Here is a 24,555-nt window from a genome sequence, read left to right as displayed (position 1 = left end):
GTTCCCTCATTTGAAATATCCCACTTCCATTAGAACTGTAAGTAATGAGCAATTCAGTGCTACACAAAGCCTCTTCTTTATCATTACTTTCTCAATCTGCCCAGAATATTCTCCCCCAGAAAAAGCCAGAGGGAAAATATGACTCCTGCAAATTCCACAGCTGTGTCTGCCATTTCCAAGATTGTTTTCTTAGTCTCATATATGTTTGTTAACAGCCTGAGCCTATTAATCCACTGTGCCTGAGTGCAAATTAGAACATGCAACTCAACAGTACAACTTGTGTCCTGGCAACAATTAAGAAGGTCAAAAACAGATGCAAACATTCATATTCTAAAAATGGAACTAAATGCAAATATGCAAGTTGCTAATTTTGTGGAATAGAAGAATACTTGATATATCAGAGTGATGCAGCTGTTTCACCAGATATAAACTTTAGAGCTGATTGAATGGTTGTTATAGAAAAAGAAAAGTGGAAGATAAAACTAAAGCTTCTGGCTATAAAGAAAACAAAACTCGAGTGCAGAACTGTTACCCAATGGCTGAAATGCAGTAGCTCAATAAAAGTTGTGTGAGTCAAGGACCTGAGGAAATAACTCTGTCTAGATTTTACTGCTTGCAATAATATAAGAAATATAATAAAAGTGGCATTGTTTATAGAAAGACTGCATCATGTTGTATGTAATGATAGTTTACAGATGATAATATATCTTTGAACTCAAACAGCAAAGGAATTGCAATTTAATTAAATGTTCACAAACAATATAGCAAATTACAGAATTAACTCACAATGCAGTGTTTCAATATTTATCCATTTTCCCAGATGATAGAGTTAGTTTAGGGAAGGAATCTAATGTACATCAAAATTGTGAACCTAAATGTGGCCCTGAGCAGGGAGTGGGCTACAAGACCTCCAAGGTCCCTTCCAGTATGATTCTATATTCCATGTTTTATGTTCTCGTTATGAGTGCTGACCCTTGTTCCTACTTCCACTTTAAATATTTTTGACCTTTAGGACTTCAGTATGGTCAGCACTATGGGTTGTGAATGATCATTAGGTGGCAATAAAGAGTTTTCAGCATTTTTTGCTACTATCTTGTGGTCATCTGGAATTCTGCAGCCCATACCTAATAGCCCTTCTACTGGATTTTAAAGATCACCACCAACATAATAGAGATATAGGCATTACTTTTATTATTTGTTTGTTGTTCGATTTCTATCCTACCTTTCTTTCAGGAGCTAAAACTGGCAAACACAGCATTCCCTCCTCCAATGTTTTCCACAATTCTTGTGAAATTGGTTGGGTTGAGAAGAGGTGACTGGCTTAAAATCATCTGGGAAGCTTCAATAGCTGAGAATGAACTTGAACTCTGCAGTCCTAGTCTAATCTTTTAAACACTGCAGCACACTGACTCTACTTACCAAATCACATACCTATTCATAATTCTAAGACAGATATTCACAACTAAAATAATTCAATTAGTGATTTTTCAGGCTACAGGCTCATTCTTAATGAGTAGGGAGACACCAAATAAACAAAGCCAGAGTTGCTAGTGTGGTACCAAGACTAATGATCTGATTAGAGGGTAAACTGTCAAAATGCATCACTTATATTTCCATCTAAAGCCATTCAAATATATCATCAATTATTTATAATCAATACTGAATACTATTTTTCTCTCTCTCGGGCTCTTGGTGACCGGCCTCTATTTGCTTATAGAGCCCTAATTAAAAGTTCACTGGCTAGCAACAGGACATATAACAGAGATACAGGCATAGAAACTGAATCTTACACTATCTACTCTAGCAATATCTACAGGACCAAAGTAACTCATCTATAACATCAGGTATTCAGTTCACTTCAGTTCAAATGATACTTTCCACATTCTATGAAAGTCGAACATGTCCATCTCTTTGAAAGAAGAGGAAAACAGACATCAGATACTGCAATATTAAAAACCAAATGAGCGAACATTTCAAGTCACTCCAAGACATTTTACATCTGAATATAAAGATGCCATTCTCATACAAAGGAATTTGGAGGGAGTTTATCAAGTCTTACAGTTCTACCATTTAAGCCTTAAACTTTGAAAAATGCTTCTTAGCATGCAATATATTAATTAATTTAGCGGGGCCAGGATATGTAACAATTATAATTGAGCCAGTATCCTACAAAAACCTCTATGCAAGCTCCTATTGCTGTTTTTAAAGTAGCTTTCATCCTCCATAGCTACACAGGGGATGATAAAAAATAGGAAGAGAGGATGTATCATCTGGAATGGTGGTATCAACCCTGTAACTTTGTTCCAATCAGTGGTGGGTTCCTCCCGGTTCGGCCCGGTTTGGCCGAGCCGGTAGCGGTGACAATATGGTGTCACCGAACCGGTTCTGCCTCCCCACCCCCCCACCCGCGTTATTCTTACCTTTTATTTGGCCCCACCCCCAATCTATTGCTGCCTCCTGAGTCCCAGCTGATGGCTAGAGGGAAAAAAACTGTTTAAACTCTTGCTGCGGGGCTTCAAAGGGCCGCCCTACAGCTGATCAGTGTTGAAAGAAAACAAATAAGTAGACCGGTGCCTGCAAAAATAAATGGGTAGACCCAGTGGTGGGATTCTACTTTGGTAGAACCAGTTGTTAAGTAGTTAAGTAGTTAAGCCAGTGGTTCCCAAAGTGGGCAGTACCACCCCCGGGGGGCGGTGGGATGCCTTAGGGGGGCGGTAAGAGGCAAGGGGGGCGGCAGGGGGGCACTAGAGGCAAAAGGGGGGACAGAGCGCTAAGTGGCAAGGAGGGTGGCCCCCACCCTTTGGCCTGTGCCTCGCAGCAGTTACCTCCTTGCAAGCAAACAGCAAAAAGAACAACTCCTTTCAGCTTCAGCATAGGCTAATTAGCCCTTTGATTAGATCTGCCTCCCGACTCTCAGCTGATTTGCTCTCAGCCGTTTTGCGCAGGGCTCGGCTGCTTGCTGCAAAGAGCTAAATTGCTGGAGCAGATTTTTTTTTTCCTTATGCAAATCAAGCTGAAAACGAAACTGAAAGTAAAGCAGGGTGTTGGCTGTTACCTTGAAAAATTAGGCAGAGGCAGATTTCTTTTCTTTTTCCTCACCAAAAAAGGTAGGTGCAAACAATGGGAAATTTAGGGCAAAAGAGGAGAGTTCAAGATTTTAAAACACAAAAGAAAAAAAGCTCTATTTAACTAGGGAATTGTAATAATTGAGATACTATTAATTGTATATTGTGTTGAAAGCAGAAATGATTAAGTTGTGGTTTGGAGGAATATATGGGGGAAATTATTTGATTTATTATTATTGGTAAATATAATTAATTGATTTGTAAGAAATTGGATTGCATAGAAATAATTGGAATATTCATGTTCATATTGATTAATATACAAAAAAGATAGTTATATAATTGATTTATATTAAAATGTTGTATTTCTATTAAACTACTGTAATATTACATAATTAACCAATGTGAGGATGGAAAAAAAATAGATGACAATGGGAAGGGGTATAATATAGAATAGAAGGGAAAAATTGAATTTGATTAAGATTAGAGATGAGGATGAAGGGTAATATTGGTTTTTTTAAAAAATAGATGAGGAATAAATATGGCAAAAAGGAAATATAGAAATTGTAAATTTAATTGAAATGACTAAACACTGTTTAAATTTGTGAACCGACCAAATACTCTGTTCAAAGAAAATACGTTGTATGTTTGTTTGTGTGTTTCTAATTATTGCTACTTATTCATATTTGTTCTCTTTTATTCTTTAAAGTTTAACAATTCATTCTTTATCTTAATATCTTTATATTTGTTTGGGGTTGCCTTTCTTTCCTTTCATCTTTTTTATTGTACAGCAATCTTTCTCCTCAAACCTACCACCTCTCTCTTTTCTTTCCTTCTTACTTTCTCTTTCCCCCCTCTTCTTCTCCTCCCTACTTCCTCTTCCTTTCTCCTTCTCCTCCTCTCTTCCTCCCTCTCTTACCCTCACTCCTACTCTTAATTTCCCTTCCCTTCCTTCCTCCCTTCTCTTCCTTCCCTCTCTCCTTCCTTCTTCCCTCTCTCTTCTCCTTCCTTCATCCCTCTCTATTGCTGTATCCTTTTGTGCACATGGACTACTCAGAGGGCTGAAAAAGTTATTTTTGACTGGTCCTCGCACTTTTGACCAGTCCTCGAACTTACGACTGTCCTCACATTTTACATTTTTTGCCCTATCTTGTCACCATGGTGAAAAGAAGCAGTTGTGAAATGAGTGACATGGTTGTTAAGAATACTGCACGGGCATAAATGTGAGGATGGTCATAAGTGTGAGGACCAGTCAAAAGTGCGAGGACCTGTCAGAAATGACTTTTTTCAGCCCTCTGAGTAGTCCCTATACACATAGCCATGGCCATCCGGTCACATGACCAGCTAGCCATGCCCACCCAGTCACATGACCTCCAAGCCACACCCACAAAATAAGCCACGCCCACAGAACCGGTAGTAAAAAAATTTAGAACCCACCTCTGGTTCCAATGGTCTTCTGAACATTATTTTGTCTTGTGAAAGTAAGAAAAAAATTTAAAGTCAGGAAAGAGGAAATGATAGCCTCCCCGTTTCTTTTGGGCAGCTGGGGAGTTTTAAAAAAATGACTAACACGTGAAAGACCAAACATCCTGGGTTGCACGCTGCTAGCATACGAAAACTGAATATCCTGACTAGACGAAGGGATGGCTGAGTTTTCCATGTTGTGCCAGCATAGCCTTCATATATTTGATAAAATGAAGTAGCATTCTTAAAAGTTAGTATCATAACAAACATTTTAGTCCTTAAGATGCATGAGTCATCAGCTATTTATGTTAAAAATGCAAAGTTTTCTTCTTCGGAGTTATAATATCTGCTGGGCTGAGGCTGCACTGCTTGGTTTACTGCCAGTAGTCAAACACTGTGCTGCTGTTACAGTGTTACATCCACATTTATTAAGATACCCTTCCTACAACTGGGGCTCTTCAATGAAATGAGAAGATAACAAGTAAATCAAGCCTTACAGCACAGACCAAGCCAAAATGATAGCAGAGTCTCTAGTTTATGTAACGTTTTCTAATAGATTTCAAACAAAGCAGCCTGGGGAAATAGGAAACACAACAAGAGAGAGGATTGGGAAGGAGACATTTCCCTCACCACTCTTGGAATAATTGTTTCCAAATAAATTCTAGAATCCCCAGGAGTTGAAATCCCACAAATTTTGAAAGAGGAATTAGAGAGAAAATAGGCATCAGGGGTGGGGGGGAACAGGGTTTCCAACTCTATGGAGATTCTCAGTCATGGTTGTCCCAAAAGTGCTTTTTCAAAAGGCAACTGGACTTCCTTTGTTTGTCCTTGAAGATGTTTTGCTGCTCATCCATGAAGCTCCTTCAGAACATCTTCAAGGACAAACAAAGAAAGTCCATCTGCCTTTTGAAAAAGGACTTTTGGGACAGGGTTTCCAACTGTTTTCTCCTGAAAACTAAGTTTGCATTTTGAATTTATTTTGAACTTCTTCATGGTTGAAAGTCTCCTTCAAACTGAGCTTACCTCTGATGGACACAATCATAGTCTTGGCAACTAAACTTTAGTGGTTTGCTATAGTTTCATATTTTTTTCAATTTCCCAGGCCAGTTTGCCTGCAGCCCTGGTGGTTTCCCATTCAAGTAGTGATCAGGTCTCACCTTGTTTAACTTTCCCAAAGTGGGCCAAATTTAGCCAGGTGCTGTTGTTCACTTGAACCGCATTGATGCACTGGTGTCTTATGAAAAGATGATTCCCTCAAGCCCAGTTGGTTCAACTTGTTTGCAGAATACATGTAGTTCTTGACTTACAAGTTCATTTAGTGACCACTCAAAGTTACAAGGGCACTGAAAAGAGAGATTTATGACCGTTTTTCAGAGTTACCACCAACTTTTAACTGTACCATCATTATAATTTGGAAATTAACCATGCAGGATAATTCTAGAATGAAAAAAAAAGGAATGGATACAAATGGGGCATTTACAAATAATGTAAAGGAGTCCCTAGGTTACCTTCATAAAAGATCTTCCAATCTTTTCCTCACTCCCCTTTCCCTTTGCTGACATCGGAGTCACAGTAAATCTGAAGATTTCATCAACAAAGGGGTGAAAGAATCCATTCTTTGGCAGATGAAGTTCAGTCAGCAGAAAGGTACTGTTGATATTACTCACTGTATTTTAGCAATGAAGCTTAACAAATAGATCTGACAATAGAAGGTTATTAACAGATCTCATTAGTAAGTAAAGCTACAATCAGAAGTTGTTTAGGCAAGCAGGTGACAAACTGTAGTAGCATTATGTATTTTTTAATTCTAGATTTAATGGTCATGTGGGGGATTTACCACATTAATGTGGTAAGTGATCTCTGACACATCCGGAGTCCATATACTGTTCCTTCTGCAGAAGGAAGCTCAACTCTGCCTCTTTCTCCTGTCCTGATAGCATCACTAGTTCTGCGTACACATAAGTGAGGCTTCTGTAATAGGCACAAGTGACCCTTTCTACAGCACTATTTCTAACATGACAAGAGGCAGACTTTAGTGGATTGCAGTTTTTTTCCCCTAACTTTAAATTTCAAAGCAAACTGTTCTAACACAGGAATCTTGCTCAGTAACCTAAATAGGTTCTTTGCACTGAAACCTAACAGTAGTCCTTCAATATAAGGTTGATGCACTGCAGCTGGCCCTTTAATACTATTTTTTCCTACCTTTCAACACCATACAATTCTCTTCCAATCTAGGCTTTCTAACAGAGTTATATATTCTATATGCACTACTTGATGAAAAATAACTTTCCCTCAAATTAGAAGAATGTTAGCTGAAGATAAATAGGTGACTGCAACAACTGTAGTGTCGCAGCTGTCTAAATGAAAGGAAGTCTGCAGGCTTTCTTCATCTCTCCAGTTGGGTCTTAGACCTTCATTTAGCTCAGCTCTCTTTTGAAAGGAATCAACTGCTCCCAGCAACAAGAGCCCCAAAACAATAAGAATCTAAAGTTGGTAGCCTTCTCCCCCAACATCTGACACATTCCATTCCTGCTGAGCCAGGATTCATTTAGCTTTTGCTTGGAACCACCTTGAAATTTATGGCCATCGTGACATTATTCCCACTTTCTCTTATATCTAACTGAAATCATGATAATGGAGCCTTGTCATTGGGCAGACAGCGATGCTACAGCATCATATTTGTGCATGTTGATTGGCACAACTTTTTAGTTTGCATCCAGAGATGCCTCACATTCACCCACAAATGTTCTTTTCAATTGACCTCATTTCACAGAGAAATGACCCAGAAAAAAAAACGTACAAGGTGAAGAAACAGTATATGACTATGTGCATATGTGTGCACTTGTTTGTGAACATACACATTTGTAGGAGCAGAGTGAATAGTGGGAGCTCTCAGTCCTCCTCTTTCCCAAAATACTCTGGGTTTTACACATCTTGGCCCTGCCTTTTTCCTATGTACCTGATATTTATTGCTGCCATTACCTATCTTGTCAAGGGATATCTTTACCTGGTGTCCTTCACCTAACACCAGCATGTCAAACAAATAAGAGTCCCATGACCCATAGCCTTAGAGACAAGTATCATCCCCCCCAAAATAATTAAAATGAAATAATTTTTATGATACCATCTTCTAGCGTTTTAAACTTTGCAGCATATGATGGGGAAAACAGCCCCCTTTCTTTTGGAGATAGAGCAATCTTACAAGCAATAAATAAAATTACTTCATTAAAAAAAAAAGAAAAGGCAAGAAAATCCCTTCTCATTTTTAAGTAGTCAAAGGTAAAATATCCAGTAGTAAGGGAAATAAAAATACAGGGCTGTTAAAATCCCAGCCAGAGCCTTAATGGAATCTTCCACAGAAAACTACTAAGGAGAAGAGGCGTTGATCCTACTGATATGCTCCTTCTCAGGGTTCGGGGAAGATCATCCAGCCCCACCCTGGTGACCATCTGGTTGATAGTCCGGAAGGGGCTACTGTTTTAACAGTATGAGCCTCATCGTCGCTATGCCTTCGTCGAACTGGGGAGGACCCAGGTAAGGGAGGCGTGGCCAAGAAAAATTGACTCAGTCTCCAGGCAGAGAAGCAGAGTACTATCCATTCCTGGATGATCTTCCCCGACACAATGGAGAAGATAATGTTCTTGGCAGGCAGAAGATAGATCTGCCAATAAAAAAAGTCTCTGATAAAAGAGGGTGCCAAGATATATAAAAATCACACCATTTACCAGTATGTGCAGAGACACAAATATGAGGGACAACAGACATCAGAGATCATTAGGCCTAACACACATTCCAGAATAAAAATAATATTATGCAATATTGCTAACTAGACATGTTTTACCAATCTTTCCTGAGGTAAATGTTGCCTGAGGCAGATAATTTCTGAAGCTTCTCCTCCTAGCCTTGGATCCTGACTAGACTTTGCCTTTTTCTCTCTCTCGCTCTGAAGTTTATATTTTAAAACAAAAATAAGCTATATAGCAGTGTTGACGAACCTTTTCAGCACCGAGTGCTGAAACGGGAGTGCGCGCACGCTGGAAACCAGAACAGCAGCCCGCATTCACGTGCTGATGATCTTCTGGTTTCTGATGCATGCATGCACACTGGCCACGTGGTCTTCCAGTTTCTGGCACGCATGCACGTACAAAGACCAGCTGCCCGATGCACATGCATGTGCAGAAAACAGAAGGGTGTCAATGAAGCGCCCCCTAGCCTGCCACCAAGAACAAGACAGCACAGCTCCCCCTCCCACCACTTCTGCCAAGGGAGCATGACCGCTTCCCGCTGGCGCACCTCTTACCCCAGCGCGGAACATTCCTCCCATGCAGACTCAACTCCTACACAGCCCCGCTGCCCCCAGAAGAGCAGCAGCGGCAGCCACAGGGCGAGGGCAGGAGCGACCGGCTGGCCCCCACAACCGCTCCCCTGCCAGCAAGCTGGGCCCTCAGCGGCGTCTTCATGCATGAGGTCTCAGCCTTCCTGGACAAACCTTGTCAGCAGAAACAAACCATGCTGAAATGATCAATGTTTGCTTTGACCATTGCTTTTAACAGTGGTTTAATGTAGCTGCAAGCTAGATCCGAGGAAACGCTGAGTTCAAACAGTTCAAAGTCAGCGCTGAGAGCATCTGCTTCTCAGCGCTTTTTGTAGAGCCATGCCGCCCACCTGCCACGCCGATGATCATCTGGACTTCTCTCAGTTGTGGAATGCTTTCCTCTGAGCCACCCTCTTCCGCGTCGGTTTCATGACGGTATTCTTTGGTGACCTCATCTCCCTTCCCCCTGCCTCCGACACTCTCAGTTCTCCCAGCCCCAGTTGCCTAACTTCAGTGCCACCGTCACCACACCCCGTGAAACTACAGTTCGCTCAGCATTAAAGCATGTCCATTTCCTCCACCGCTTCTCCTTCCCTTCCCTGAGTTGTCGAGTGGAGTGCCGGGTTCGACACCTCTTACCCCGGCACCGGACTTTCTTCCCATGCGGACTCAACTCCTGTACAGCCCCGCTGTCCCAGAAGAGCAGCAGTAGCAGCGGCAGCCATAGGTCGAGGGCAGGAATGACCAGCTGGCCCGCACAGCTGTTCCCCTGCCAGCAAGCTGGGCCCTCAGCAGCATCTCCATGCATGAGGAACTGCACTCTCATCCGGCCCTCCTGGGACAGCTCCCCTCCTCCTCCAGCATCCCAGCCGGAAGTGGCAGCGCGAGAACCACCACTGCCCTCACCATTTGGCGGCGGCAGGAGCATCTGGCAGTGTGGGCAGCCAGGGGCAAGGGGTGACGGGGCGGCTCTCGTGCTGCTACTTCCGGCCGGGATGCTGGAGGAGGAGGAGAGCCCAACGGGGAGGCAAGCTGCCCCAGGAGGGCTGGAGAGCACAGCTCCTCACACATGGAAACACCGCTGAGGGCCCAGCTTGCTGGCAGGGAGGGGCTGTGGAGGCCAGCTGGTCACTCCTGCCCCTCACCCTGTGGCTGCCACTGCTGCTACTGCTCTTCTAGGGTGCCCGAGACAGCCAGGTGCTCCAGACCATGGATGCGTGTCGGTGCCGTGAGCTGGAGGGCTGGGGCTGCACAAGAAGCACACTCAGGCAGGGAGGGAAGGAAGCCCTGGCCCACCCATCCTGGCCAACAGCTCTGCTCCCCTAGGAAATGACCGCCGGGATCCCCCTCCACATTTCTGAGCACGTGAGCCATCGCCTGTTACTCCTCCAGGTTCTGGCGCGCCGGCACACCGCACATGGGAGAGCCGGAAACCAGAAGAGCAGTTGCCCAGTGTGCATGTGCGACATAAACCAAAGGACCAGGTGGGGTGTGCACCAGGCGGCTGCTCTTCTGGTTTCCGGCTCTCCCACACATGTGAAGATCAGCTCGCTGGTGCACCGGAACCTGGAAGAGCAACAGGTGACAGCTCACATGCCTGGAGAGATGGCTCTGTGTGCCATAGGTTTGCCATCCCAGCTACAGTGGGGCGAAAAAGTATTTAGTCAGCCACCAATTGTGCAAGTTCTCCCACTTAAAAAGATGAGAGAGGCCTGTAATTGTCACCATAGACCTCAGCTATGAGAGACAAAATGAGAAAACAAATCCAGACAATCACATTGTCTGATTTGGAAAGAATTTATTTGCAAATTATGGTGGAAAATAAATATTTGGTCACCTACAAACAAGCAAGATTTCTGGCTCTCATAGACCTGTAACTTCTTCTTTAAGAGGCTCCTCTGTCCTCCACTCATTACCTGTATTAATGGCACCTGTTTGAACTTGTTATCAGCATAAAAGACACCTGTCCACAACCTCAAACAGTCACACTCCAAACTCCACTATGGTGAAGACCAAAGAGCTGTCGAAGGACACCAGAAACAAAATTGTAGACCTGCACCAGGCTGGGAAGACGGAATCTGCAATAGGCAAACAGCTTGGTGTGAAGAAATCAACTGTGGGAGCAATAATTAGAAAATGGAAGACATACAAGACCACTGATAATCTCCCTCGATCTGGGGCTCCACACAAGATCTCACCCCGTGGGGTCAAAATGATCACAAGAACAGTGAGCAAAAATCCCAGAACCACACGGGGGGACCTAGTGAATGACCTGCAGAGCTGGGACCAACGTAATAAAGGCTACCATCAGTAACACACTACGCTGCCAGGGACTCAGATCCTGCAGTGCCAGACATGTCCCCCTGCTTAAGCCAGTACATGTCCGGGCCCGTCTGAAGTTTGCTAGAGAGCATTTGGATGATGCAGAAGAGGATTGGGAGAATGTCATATGGTCATTCTCGTCGTGTTTGGAGGAGAGAGAATGCTGAGTTGCATCCAAAGAACACCACACCTACTGTGAAGCATGGGGGTGGTAACATCATGCTTTGGTGCTGTTTCTCTGCAAAGGGACCAGGACGACTGATCCATGTACAGGAAAGAATGAATGGGGCCATATATTGTGAGATTTTGAGTGCAAACCTCCTTCCATCAGCAAGGGCATTGAAGATGAAATGTGGCTGGGTCTTTCAGCATGACAATGATCCCAAACACACCGCCCAGGCAACGAAGGAGTGGCTTCATAAGAAGCATTTCAAGGTCCTGGAGTGGCCTAGCCAGTCTCCAGATCTCAACCCCATAGAAAACCTTTGGAGGGAGTTGAAAGTCCGTGTTGCCCAGCGACAGCCCCAAAACATCACTGCTCTAGAGATCTGCATGGAGGAATGGGCCAACATACCAGCAACGTTTGACCTCTGTCATTGCCAATAAAGGATATATAACAAAGTATTGAGATGAACTTTTGATATTGACCAAATACTTATTTTCCACCATAATTTGCAAATAAATTCTTTCCAAATTAGACAATGTGATTGTCTGGATTTGTTTTCTCATTTTGTCTCTCATAGTTGAGGTCTATCTATGATGACAATTACAGGCCTCTCTCATCTTTTTAAGTGGGAGAACTTGCACAATTGGTGGCTGACTAAATACTTTTTTGCCCCACTGTATATAGCTATAGATAGACATAGATATAGCTAAATAGCAACTATTAACACTGGGTTCAAAGGAAACAAAAAGCATGACAGAATAAATTTATTATTTAGGAAGAGAATCCTTGAGTTATAAGTGTAATTGGGACAGGGATTGCATGTGCACATAAAAAAATGACACATTGCTTAGCAATAGCTAATCCCAGTTGCATATAAGACATATAAGTCATTAAATGAAAAGTGGTGGTAGTCCAGATAAAGAAGGGGGGGAGTGTCACTGAGGAGGCCAGAGAGGGCTTGGGAGGCCCAGTGCAGACTATGCAAGTCGAAAGAGGCTGGGAAGAACTCGATGCAGGCAGTTGTTGAGTTGCGGGAGGCCTGGGAGGGCCTGGGGAGATTGTGTGGGGGAAGGGGGATGCTGCGGCAAGAAGCAACTTTGCTTCCAACTTTCCCACTTTTGCTTGTAGAAACTGGCAAGGTCAGAAATGGCGATCATGTGACCCCAGCTCGTGCTGTTATTGAGAGCCAGGCATCCAAATGATAGAGAAAATGATGTGATTCCACATTAGAAAAATCTAACATAAAGCTCCACGCATCTTTCACTTTTATCAAATTCCACTCTGCTAAATGTACTCTGTAACTTTGCAGACTGTAGTAAGAATAGTTAACTTTAGGTCTGTAATGCTTATGAGTAGCACCATCCCTATATGTGAGACATGATTAATTCCAGCTCCTATCTGTCCAAGTGCTCTGATATAGAACTGGGGGTGGGGGATCAAAAATTATGTCAAAAAAGAAATTTTTGAAAATTTGCAATTAAAACAAACAGTGCAGACACAAAATCAAATTTTATTTAAATGTAAGTTAAAGTTAGTAAGTGCTCTGCAGACAATCAAATAGTGTATGAATAAGGTGTGTACTTTATTAATATATGATATGGATACACACACATATACATACCCACACATACACACATATAAATTATATGGTTATAATAGTGTATAATTGTGATGGCAAACCTATGGCAGGCATGCCAGAAGTGGCAGGCAGAGCCATATCTCTGGGCATGCGGAGCCATCGCCTGTTGCTCTTCTGGGTTCCGGTGCCCAGCCAGCTGGTCTTCACGCAAGCAGGAGCACCAGAAACTGAAAGAGCAGTCGCCCGATGCAGATGCACCCGCCGGGAAGATGATCTTCTGGTTTCCGGCGTGCACATGCGTGCTGGCTACCTGGTCTTCTGGTTTCTGGTGCACATGCGCACATGAAGAACAGTTCGCGTGCCCAAAGATGTGGAGACAGGATCTCAGTGGTCACTTCCTAGGGGAGAGAGCTGTTGGCCCGGACAGGCGGGCCAGGGCTTCCCTCGCATCCCGCCCGAGCGGGCTTCTTGTGTGGCCCCAGCCCTCCAGCCTACTGCGACGCGTGTCCGTGGTCAGGAGTGCCTGGCCGACTCGGCACCCCAGAAGAGCAGCAGCAGCAGCGCTGCTTGTTCTCGGTGGTGGGCGAGGTGGGGGCGGCAGTTCTCCTCCAGAATTCCAGCCACAAGCGGCCGGGTGAGAACTGCTGCCCCTAGATCCTACTACCAACATCTCTGAGTCTGGATCGATCCATGTACATACACATAGATATAATGAATAATATTCATGTAAACTAGAATTGATTAGATTTTTCTTAACTACTAAATTTATACCCCACTTTTCATCTAGGAATTTATTTGATTTACACAATGAGCTCCCTGCCAAATCAGAAATACATGTAACATGAAGGATAAGAATCAGGAAAAAAAATAGCAAAAACCTACTGATAAAATATTTAGCCAATAGTTATGAATAAGCCGCATCTAGAAGATTGCATTTACAATGCTGAAAAGAAGTTGTGATATAACATTAGATCCATCTTTATATTACTGTAATATTAAATGTGTCTCCCAATTCAACACCAGGAAAAGAACAGCCATGTTTTTGAAACAGGTGAGACAAAAAATCGTAGAATTGAAGGAGAAACCTACCTATAAATTTAGATTCTTATTTGTATGGTAGGCAGACCTTCTGCATACATATGGTTTAAATCTTGTCGGCAATAAAGCATCTTATCCATGCCTATGAATTTCTGTTCTTAGCAAGTTCCAGAATATAGGGAGAAGTGCCTGCACAATTATTTGCTACCATGCCTGCCATGAGGTCTGGTATTGGTGAATTCTAGACCAATACATAAATAAGAGCACATTCCTTTTTTTAACTGCATGAGGAAAAAGTTTTGCAAAGCACATGACAAGCTCTGTACCTTAGATCTGTTTGCTCAGCGGTCCGAGGATTTGATTGAATAGAGAAAGAATAGAGAAAGATGCAGAAGCAGCATTGTTAGTTACTGAAAAGATCCGGGGTGCAGACTCATAGAATACAAATGTGTGGAAATGCATTTATTTATCAAATGTACAAACTTGGAGGTTAATATGGAAGTATAGTATGGAAATGTACATACTTGACATAATGTAAGCACGACTCCTATATAAATTAAAGCCTCAATATTCCCATTTTCAAAAATTAAGCACTAGTCACACTTGTTCTGAATCAATTACATCAGGATCTTGTGATTCTGTTCCCCTCCAATAATTGTTTTGTCTATTTTCTTTCCTAACCTTTTTTTTTTTGGCCTATCTTCAACCTAGGTTTCTCTCATCTAACATCTCTTCACACATACCTATACACATAATCTTTTCTGTAAAACGAGGTAGTTCTCTTTGTATGAAGAGGTTTTTGGTTGTTCTATGTTTGCTTGGCCAGCTCTTCACTTAATAAAGGAGGGTTTTTCCCCCCATTTCTTCTCTCCATCAACATTTGAACAAATCGCTTTTCGACAAAGAGCACGATAGAACACTTGGCCAATTTAGCCAAACTCCTCTGAGTAGCTTGCCTTGTGATATAAATGCACAGCTATTTTAATTCTATTATTTTCATTCTTTTAAAATTTCAGATCACATACCATATTTTTATTGAACTTTTTATTCACTTTTATTCAATCTCACCCAGGAACTTCATGTAGTTATTAAACAGGAATGAGGAGGTGGTGGAGTGTGTGGAATCCAGCAAAGATCTTTCCTCCTGCAGCAACACAACCTGGAAGCAATCTTGGAGAAAGGAAGACCACAAAAATGTGCCTCCCACTCCCCTAATTTGATCCAGAAGGATACCACTGTGACTGATACTGCTTATATTATTATCCTAGCAATTGAAACAACCAAAATGATGCTTATATATACAGATATCAGCAGATGGAGTATGGAAAAATCAAATTTAAGCTAAAGTTTCCGGGATATGATCTTAACCACACAACCATCAATTTCAAAGAGAACATCACAAATCACCCTGAAGTCCTGAACCTTACTGATCAGGAACCAGAGAAACTGTAGAATGAACCTAAGGAAGTCATCAAGGATGAATATCAAAAGACTTCGCCAAAGATGAAGAAATAGAAGAAAGTTGTCAGAATAAACTGCAGAAATTGCTAAGATAAAAGAAGACAAAAATTTCTACTGCAAACTAGTCCCTACTAGTGATTTGACAATAATAACCAAGGTGCAACCTTTACTAGAAAGAGCAATTTACTTATAACATTACAGAAAAAATTCAGGGGGACCAAATATATAAAGTTAGATTTTTTCTTTTGTCTCAATGAGGATGCTGCAAATCTTAATGGAATGAGAAGCTTTGATTTCATTAAACCAGAACTCAACTTTGGCATTTTTAACTCCTGTTAAGGTGCCCATATTTTACTGACATCTGAGGGTGCAGCAGAGAACCAAAGCAACTCAGAATTTTGAAAACCCTCAACCCATGCATCACCCCTTCATATTTCTTTGGGAAAACATGGGATTTGGGGATTCTCAATCATAGACACTAAAAGAATAGAAAGGAGGAATCTTATGTCATCAGCATAAAATTCACTCAAACTGCAGAAAGTTACAGAAATATGAGAAGGAATGCATTTATATTTTACTCCTTCAATTTGCAAGATTGCCAGACTGATGGCACAATTTTATACCAATCTAGACTTAAAACAAAGTATTCTACTTTTATTTTGTAAGACTGTTTCCACACATAACACTTCACTTAACAAGCCATAAATTGCTGTTCCAACATCCTGTAAACCAGTGAGATAAAGCACAGTGGTTTTGTTCATAGAATACACTCTGCTGGAATGCTTACAATGCTTAATTCCTATCTCAGTCATAGCGATTTTCCTTCAAACTATGATATTTAATATCACGAACAAGCTTTAGACAGAACAAAAAATAAAATTTCTTCTGTTCTATGTAGTATGGAAACAAGAGGAAACCTGATTATTTTACACTTAGTTTACAACATTTATATATTTTAAATCTGGTGATAATTTAATATTAAAAACACATGTGTTATCACAAAGTCCATATTACAATTAAAATTTAGACACTATGATAATGTAACATGGAAGATAAAGTAATGGTGTTTCAGATATATTGGGCAGATGTTCATACAAATCCTGCTTATTCATTATTCAACAAATGGTGCCTCGGTACCAGAAGTAAGCAATGTCATACCCTCAGAATATTTTGCATTACAACTCCCACAAATCTCAGCCAGCATGATCTATAATCTAGGATTATGTTGGTTATTGTCCAAAGCATCTAGATAATACCACCAGATTGTCAATTCTTGATCTACAGAATATGACGTAAGACTCACATTGAGACTTTTTAATACAATGATTTACAACCAGAACTCCAGGGTCAATTGGGGTCGTAAGTCAAGGACTATCTGTATGAGTACTTTTATCAATCAACTATTATTCATACATCTATTTAAATCTTCTGACTTGACAGAAAATTTCAACATAAAGCTTCATTGAGGTTCATTTGCAAAAGAGAATGACAGGAAATGTCATAAAGAATGTTCTGAGCAATACAAAAGTTCCCTTGTCAGTGTAGTTTTTCAATGCAATGCAAGAAACATTAAGCACCCATTTTCCACATTAGTCAGTTATTTAACAACTTTTATAGAAGTTTGAAGAACATCCAATGAAAAGATCATGTATTAAGCCAAGACTCAATTAATGGCAACATAGCACTTTTTATTTTTTGGTTTTATGAAACAAAAGAAAATATTCTTAAGAGAAATTTAAACAACTCAAAAGCAATTTTTCACTAGGATTTATAAGATGTTACACTATAGTTAATTATTATAGCGTTCACAAGTAAACATAGTTCCAAGCATATTTATCTGGAAAAGTTATCCCAAAACATGTAGAAGACTTATTTCTGAATAAATAAAGAAAAAGTAATTGTCTTACAGGAATACTTCTGAAGAGTGAAGTTGAACATTGGAGTCTTGCAGTTTGTTACTGTACAAGAACATGAATATTACAAATAATAAAGAAATCAATGGTTTTGTATATATTTTTTAAAAGAGAAAGAATTGAAAAACACTTTTAAAAAAGAAAATGCCAAAAGACAATTCTTGGAAACTCCCAGATACCTGACTGCCAGAAAATTTAAAATATTTATATAGCAGCCTGTAAGGAACTGGCTCTTGCAGACTTTTACTCCTGTGAATTTGAAGCAATTCTCCATATGGAGTACACAAATACCTTCTCCATTGTTGTCCAAATATGCTGGGACATACTTGGACAACATAGCTTAAATTCCCAGCCAATATAGCTGGGTGCCGGAAATGTTGGGAGTTACAATCCACCCCATTTGGAACTGGGGAAAGTCAATTCAGGCTATGCCTTTTTGTGAGAGAATTACCACAATATGAAAAAGCAGATGTCTTTAGTTTTTAGGACTGGAAGGATTGGACTGGAAGTTAGACAGGGAAACAACAACAGAGAAGGCAGTGACCAGTCATTTCTGTACTGCTGCCAAGTTAACTATATGAATGTGTTTCTTAAGTGACTAGGACTTAGGTTAGATGGCTTGTAGCAAATGTGGAACTATCTTGTTCATATCTATACAATATATGTGTAAAGTTAAGTGGAAGGTGGTTTATGCATCTTTTTCTGAAATGGACACATGTGCATCAGAATTTTGAGACTACAGGATCACTTCCAGATAACTGCATACAAACAGATGTGATTCCAAACATTGAAGTCAAGCACTGATGTTACAACAGAGTTCTGCACCATTTTTAACTGTTCACCATCCTAGGCTTGTGTTTTATACAAGATGCTTTTAAACACACACACACACACAAAGACCTTACCTTATATCAATGGAGTATTCCCCATAGGTGTTTCCCTCTCTGATGAAAAATGTCATACTTAAAGCCACTGATAAGATTCATGTTTTAAAACATCTCATAACTGGTTATAATGGGGAAAGGGGGCAAAATTAAAATTCATATACAAATATTCATGTCTGACTGTTTACAAAAACTTTGAAGGCACATGTGGAACTCCCATCTCCTTGGCTCAAATACAAACCATATATACAAAAGTCACATTCCCATAATGAGAATACATATATGCATAAAACTTACAATGGTGCCTAGTTCTAAGTTTTTTAGGATATCCCATCAGACCTTTTCACAGATATTCTGAATTCAAGATAAGTGAAAAGCCGCTACTGTACAACAAAGACTTTTCAAAGGCTTTGGAAAAGATGCACAAGCTTGTGTTAGTGGCTAAAGTGCCTAAAAAAGACAAAAGATCTTTAAACTACAGGTCAAACACTCTGAAAAGAAAGACTAAACCAAACGACTAGGAAAACCGAAATCACATAAGGCTTTTTCTGTTGAAGTTGGTGCGGTGAAAAGCCCACCGCGAATTCATCCGGAGCCCCTGCCATTATTGAACACAGCGGGAACAACCCAGGCAAGTCACAAACACGGTTAATTTTTCAACGCTCGATTTTATCCGGAAAGTCGCCAACTCTCCAATCCTTTCCGAGTTTCCCACAGCTAAAAACTCCGTTTAAAGGCCGTTTAACATCGCCGGGTCGTGGATCCTCTCCCCGCCTTCCAACTTTTGGAGCGGGTGGATGGCGGCCAAAGGACTCTCGAAGCAAACGACTAAAGTTGCGGCCGGAGCAAACAAAAGAAAGCCCACAGCTGAGCTCCCCTCCTTGAGCTCTCCCTCCCCAACCCGCAAGAGCCCCTCGGGCGGCAAACAAAGGGCCGCACCGAAGACGACCCCTTCTCCCCCGCCCCGAGAGCCGCTCCCACTTACAGGATGGTGGTCTGCGGGGCCACGGCCGGGACGCTCTCCAGCATGAGATGCATGCAGCGCACCGTGGTGCGGAAGCAGAGGCAGCGGCTGGGGCACCACACGCTCCCCCGCTGGAGCGTCGGCGGCGGAGCCGGGGGCTGCTGCGGGGAAGCCAGAGGAGGCAAGAGGAGCAGCAGCAACCCGCAACACAGTCCCGGAAGGCTCCCCGCCATGCCGCCGAGCGCCAGCGCCAGAGAGACTGCCAGGGGGCGAAGAGGGGCGGCGGCGGCGGCGGCAAACCTCGCGCTGTCCGACTAACCCCGCTCGCAGCGCTGGCTGGGCGAGCCGCGGACAGAGAGGCTGGGGCTGCGGCAGCGAGCACCTCCCCAGCGCTCGGCCCGGAGAGGGAGGAGGAGGAGGAGGAGGAGGAGGAGGAGGAGGAGACGGGGTGGGGGGGGCGGCTGCTGAAGCGACCGCCCCGCCGGCTAGCCTGGCCCTGCCGTGGATTCCCCTTCGCTTTTCTCTCTGCCTTGAGGGGGACTGGCCTTGCTTTCCCTCTGTCCCTCGGGAAGGCACGGAAGAGGCCGGCCACCCCCCCCCACCCCCCTTGTGGCTCCTTTCCCGCCAGCTGTGAGGAAGGCGAGCGCCGTGAAGAGGAGAGGCGGCGCAAAGTGGCTCCCTTTCCCTTGCTGCATCTTGAGGCGAGGACCGCTGAGGCGAAGAACAGAGATTCAGAGGGCTGGAAGGGACAATAGAGGTCTTCTAGGCCAACCCTCCACTCCCTCGCTCAAGGCAGGAGACCTAATACCAGTGGTGAGGGGCCCGTGCGCGGCACCAAATGCGGCACACTTACAACCATTGCAGCATCCTCATGGTCACATGATTTGCGTTCGGATGCTTGACAACTGGTTCGTGTTTATGACAGTCACAGTGTCCCAGGCTCGTGATCCCGTTTTGCGAACTATTGATGAGCAAAGTCAACAGGGAAGCCAGATTCACTTAACAACCATGTGACTAATTTCACAACTGCAGTGATTCATTTAACAACTGTAGCAAGGAAAGGTCATAAAATGGGGCAAAACTTACTTAACCAATTTCTCACTTAGCAACATAAATTCAGGGCTCAATTGTGGACGTAAGTCGAGGACTAGCTGTATTTTATGAGGTTTGATCAGTATATGCAAAGAAACTGAAATTTCTAATATACAAAGAAAAATGATGCTTATTGGAATTTTGGAAATGATTTTGGCCATTCAGCAATAAAATACTATGCCATTATTACTTCTCTTTCACAGTTTTTAGAGCAATTACCGGTACTTGAAAAAGAAATACCATACAAGTCTGAAACAGCCAAAGTTAGAATAGAATAGAAAAACAGAGTTGGAAGGGACCTTGGAGATCTTCTAGTCCAACCCCCTGTCCAGGCAAGAAACCCTACACCACTTCAGACAAATGGTTATCCAACATCTTAAAAATTTCCAGTGTTGGAGCATTCACAACTTCTGCAGGCAAGTTGTTCCACTTATTAATTGTTCTGTCAGGAAATTTCTCCTTGGTTCTAAGTTGCTTCTCTCCTTGATTAGTTTCCACCCATTGCTTCTTGTCCTACCCTCAGGTGCTTTGGAGAATAGTTTGACTCCTTCTTTGTGGCAACCCCTGAGATATTGGAACACTGCTATCATGTCTCCCCTAGTCCTTCTTTTCATTAAACTAGACATACCCAGTTCCCACAACCGTTCTTCATATGTTTTAGCCTCCAGTCCCCTTATCCTCTTTGTTGCTCTTCTCTGCACTCTTTCTAGAGTCTTCACATCTTTTTTACATCTTGGCGACCAAAACTGAATGCAATATTCCAAGTGTGGCCTTACCAAGGCATTATAAAGTGGTATTAACACTTCATGTGATTTTGATTCTATCCCTCTGTTTATGCAGCCCAGAACTGTGTTGGCCTTTTTTGGCAGCTGCTGCACACTGCTCACTCATATCTAAATGGTTGTCCACTAGGTCTCCAAGATCCCTCTCACAGTTACTACTATTGAGCAAGGTACCACATATACGGTACCTTTGCATTTTGTTTTTCTTGCCTAAATGTAGAACCTTACTTTTTTCACCATTGAATTTAATTTTGTTAGATAGCACCCAATGTTCAAGTCTGTCAAGATCCTTCTGTATCTTGAGTCTATCTTCTGGAGTGTTGGCTATTCCTGCCAGCTTGGTGTCATCTGCAAATTTGATGAGTTCCCCATCTATCCCCTCGTCCAAGTCATTGATGAAGATGCTGAAGAGTACTGGGTCTAAAACAGAGCCTTGGGGTACTCCACTGCATACTTCCCTCCATGTAGATGCAGTTTCATTGAGGACTACACGTTGAATACGGTTGGTCAGCCAGTTACAAATCCATCTGGTGGTGATGCTGTCTAACCCACATTTTTCTACTTTATCTAGTAGGTTATGGTCTACTTTATCAAATGCTTTACTGAAGTCCAAGTAAATTATATCGACAGCATTCCTCTGGTCCACTAATTTTGTCACTTTGTCAAAGAATGCAATAAGATTAGTCTGGCATGATCTGTTTTTGACAAACCCATGTTGGTTTTTGGTTATTACTTTGTTTGCTTCTAGGTGTTCGATGATTCGTTGCTTGATTATCTTTTCCAGAATCTTCCCTGGTATTGAGGTTAGGCTGACAGGTCTGTAGTTTCCTGGATCTGTTCCCCCCCTTTTTTTTTTTGAAGATGGGAACTACATCAGCTCTTTTCCAGTCTTCTGGCAGCTCCCCTGTGCTCCAGGATCTTTGAAAGATACAGTTCAGTGGTTCTGAGATCTCGTCTGCCAGTTCCTTCAGAACCTTGGGGTGTAATCCATCTGGTCCTGGTGATTTGAACTCGTCTAGGGTAGACAGGTGTTCACTTACCATTTTCTTCCCTACTTTAATTTATGTTTCTAATCTGTTTTTTGTGGTGCTGTTTTTGATAGGTTGGACTGTTTTTTCCTTTTGGGAAAGACAGATACAAAAAATGAGTTAAGTAGTTCTGCTTTCTCCCTGTTGCTTGTCACTTTCTTGCCACTTTTTCCCAGTAATGGGCCAAGTTGTCTGAAGTACTTTTTCCTCACAGAATAATTTAATTCTGGTTAATGTTTTGCCCCACCTCTGGCAATAGCAAAGCTTATTCCAACTATCCATCTAACTATGGATGTCTGCAGCAGAAAACATAAGAAAACGGATGGCATGTTTTATGTAATTTACATTTAATGGCTTAAAATTATCCATAGTATCCCATGAGAAACATGAATCCACCTCCTGAGGTAAAGGTGTCTCCTTTTCAGGAGTGGAGGTGGTTTATCAGAAATTATTTTATTTATTAAGCAAATTTATGTAGCACCCAGCTCACAGTTGATGACTCCAGGCAGCTTTTTTTTTAAAAAAATTGAAGCTATGAATGCAAATCACAGAGGTTGTATGCACCACATATAGAGTTACACTGAAGAACGGAAATGTGGAAACCACTTAAACAATAACTATGGACTTGGCTGCTTTAGAAACCTTCACATAGAACAAAGATGCATCTTTGAATATTCAGTTTAGTAAGCAATGCGAATAGAATAGAATAGAATAGAATAGAATAGAATAGAATAGAATAGAATAGAATAGAATAGAATAGAATTCTTTATTGGCCAAGTGTGATAGGACACACAAGGAATTTGTCTTGTTGCATATGCTCTTGGAGTACATAAAAGAAAAGATACATTCATCAAGAATCATAAGGTACAACACTTAATGATAGTCATAGGGAAACAGTCAATATAAATCTTAAGGATACCAGCAACAAGGTTACAGTTATACAGTCATAAGTGAGAAAAAATGGGTGATAGGAACAATGAGAAGATTAATAGTAATGCAGACTTAGTAACTAGTTTGACAGTGTTGAGGGAATTATTTGTTTAGCAGAATGATGGCGTTCGGGGAAAAAATGTTCTTGTGTCTAGTTGTTCTGGTGTGCAGTGCTCTATAGCTCTATAGCTGTTGTGGCCCGTACGCGGCCTGGGCAGCTAGTACCTGATTCAGACAGCGAGGAGGCTGGTGTGGTGCTGCGCCAGCAGCCTGTGCAGCTGGCAGTCGGACAATGAGGAGGCTGGAGAAGATGTGGTGCCAGAGGCAGGGATTCAGCCAGGGCCTTCAGAACCTCCAGAAGCTCCCTTAAGTGAAGAGGACGAAGAGGAGGAGCCTCTTCTCGATGCAGCGCAGAGCTGCCAAAAGGCAGGAGTGGCTCCTCAGGAGGAGGTCTCCTCGAGAGTAAGGCTTGGGGCTAATTGGCCACTCCTTTAACCTATTTAAGGAGGAACGCTGACTGAAGCAATTTGCAGGGAACAACTTTGTTCGTATACCTTTGTGTCTTGTCTTGTCTTGCTTATCAGCTTCCTGCAAATTGCTTCTGGGAATTCTGCCAACCACAGTAAGCTTTCAGTTATTACTCTTTGAATTCTTGGCGGTTGTTAATGCAATTAATTAACAGCTGTTGTTGTAAAAGACTGATTTATTTAGTAAACCAAGGTGTGAACGGATTTTGTGTGTGCTGTGTTCTTTGGGGTCTGTAGCTAGGGCAGAACAATAGCGTTGTTTCGAGGGTAGGAGTTGAAACAGTTTATGTCCAGGATGCGAGGAGTCTGTAAATTTTCACAGCCCTCTTTTTGACTCGTGCAGTATACAGGTCCTCAATGGAAGGCAGGTTGGTAGTAATTGTTTTTTCTGTAGTTCTAATTATCCTCTGAAGTCTGTGTCTGTCTTATTGGGTTGCAGAACCAAACCAGACAGTTATAGAGGTGCAGATGACAGACTCAATAATTCCTCTGTAGAACTGTATCAGCAGCTCTTTGGGTAGTTTGAGCTTTCTGAGTTGGCGCAGAGAGAACATTTTTTGTTGTGCTTTTTTGATGATGTTTTTGATGTTAGGTGTCCATTTTAGGTCGTGAGATATGGTGGAACCTAGAAATTTGAAGGTCTCTACTGTTGATACTGTGTTGTTTAGTATTGTAAGAAATTGTAGTATGGGAGGGTTTCTCCTAAAGTCCACCACCATTTCTGCGGTTTTGAGCGTGTTCAGTTCCAGATTATTCTGGTCGCACCATGAGGCTAGTTGTTCAACCTCTTGTCTGTATGCGGATTCATCATTGTCTCGAATGAGACCGATCATTGGTATCATCTGCGAACTTCAGTAGTTTAACAGAACTACTGTTTGATAACAGCTTATCAAAATTCAGAATAGTAGGAAGGTTTGTGAGTATTTTCACAGGCATTCAGTGATTTATCATAAGACTACAGCTGCCATTGCAAGGTAAGGTCGAAAGCTGTGCTTGTACATATGTATCTGTGGCTGCTCTAGTCCCAT

At 42.1% G+C, this 24,555-nt stretch overlaps 1 protein-coding gene across 2 annotated transcripts in view; it reads right to left on the bottom strand.

Moving 5' to 3' along the window:
• The window catches only part of PXDN (peroxidasin), an 87,249-nt gene extending 67,375 nt beyond the window's left edge, over nt 1-19,874 (bottom strand). The window contains exon 1 of one of the 2 annotated variants that reach the window (XM_034432003.3): nt 19,190-19,874. In XM_034432003.3, the coding sequence (XP_034287894.2) occupies nt 19,190-19,401 (212 nt within the window). In that variant the 5' untranslated portion in view covers nt 19,402-19,874. The remainder of the gene's footprint in view (nt 1-19,189) is intronic. The other variant, XM_034432004.3, reaches the window with a different exon arrangement.
• Nucleotides 19,875-24,555: the final 4,681 nt, after the last annotated feature.

Source organism: Pantherophis guttatus, chromosome 1, assembly GCF_059756535.1.
Source record: "Pantherophis guttatus breed Tessera chromosome 1, ASM5975653v1, whole genome shotgun sequence".
Classification (NCBI taxonomy): domain Eukaryota; kingdom Metazoa; phylum Chordata; class Lepidosauria; order Squamata; family Colubridae; genus Pantherophis; species Pantherophis guttatus.
Note: the sequence above shows the minus strand (reverse complement) of the source record. Positions and strands in the feature narration are given on the sequence as shown.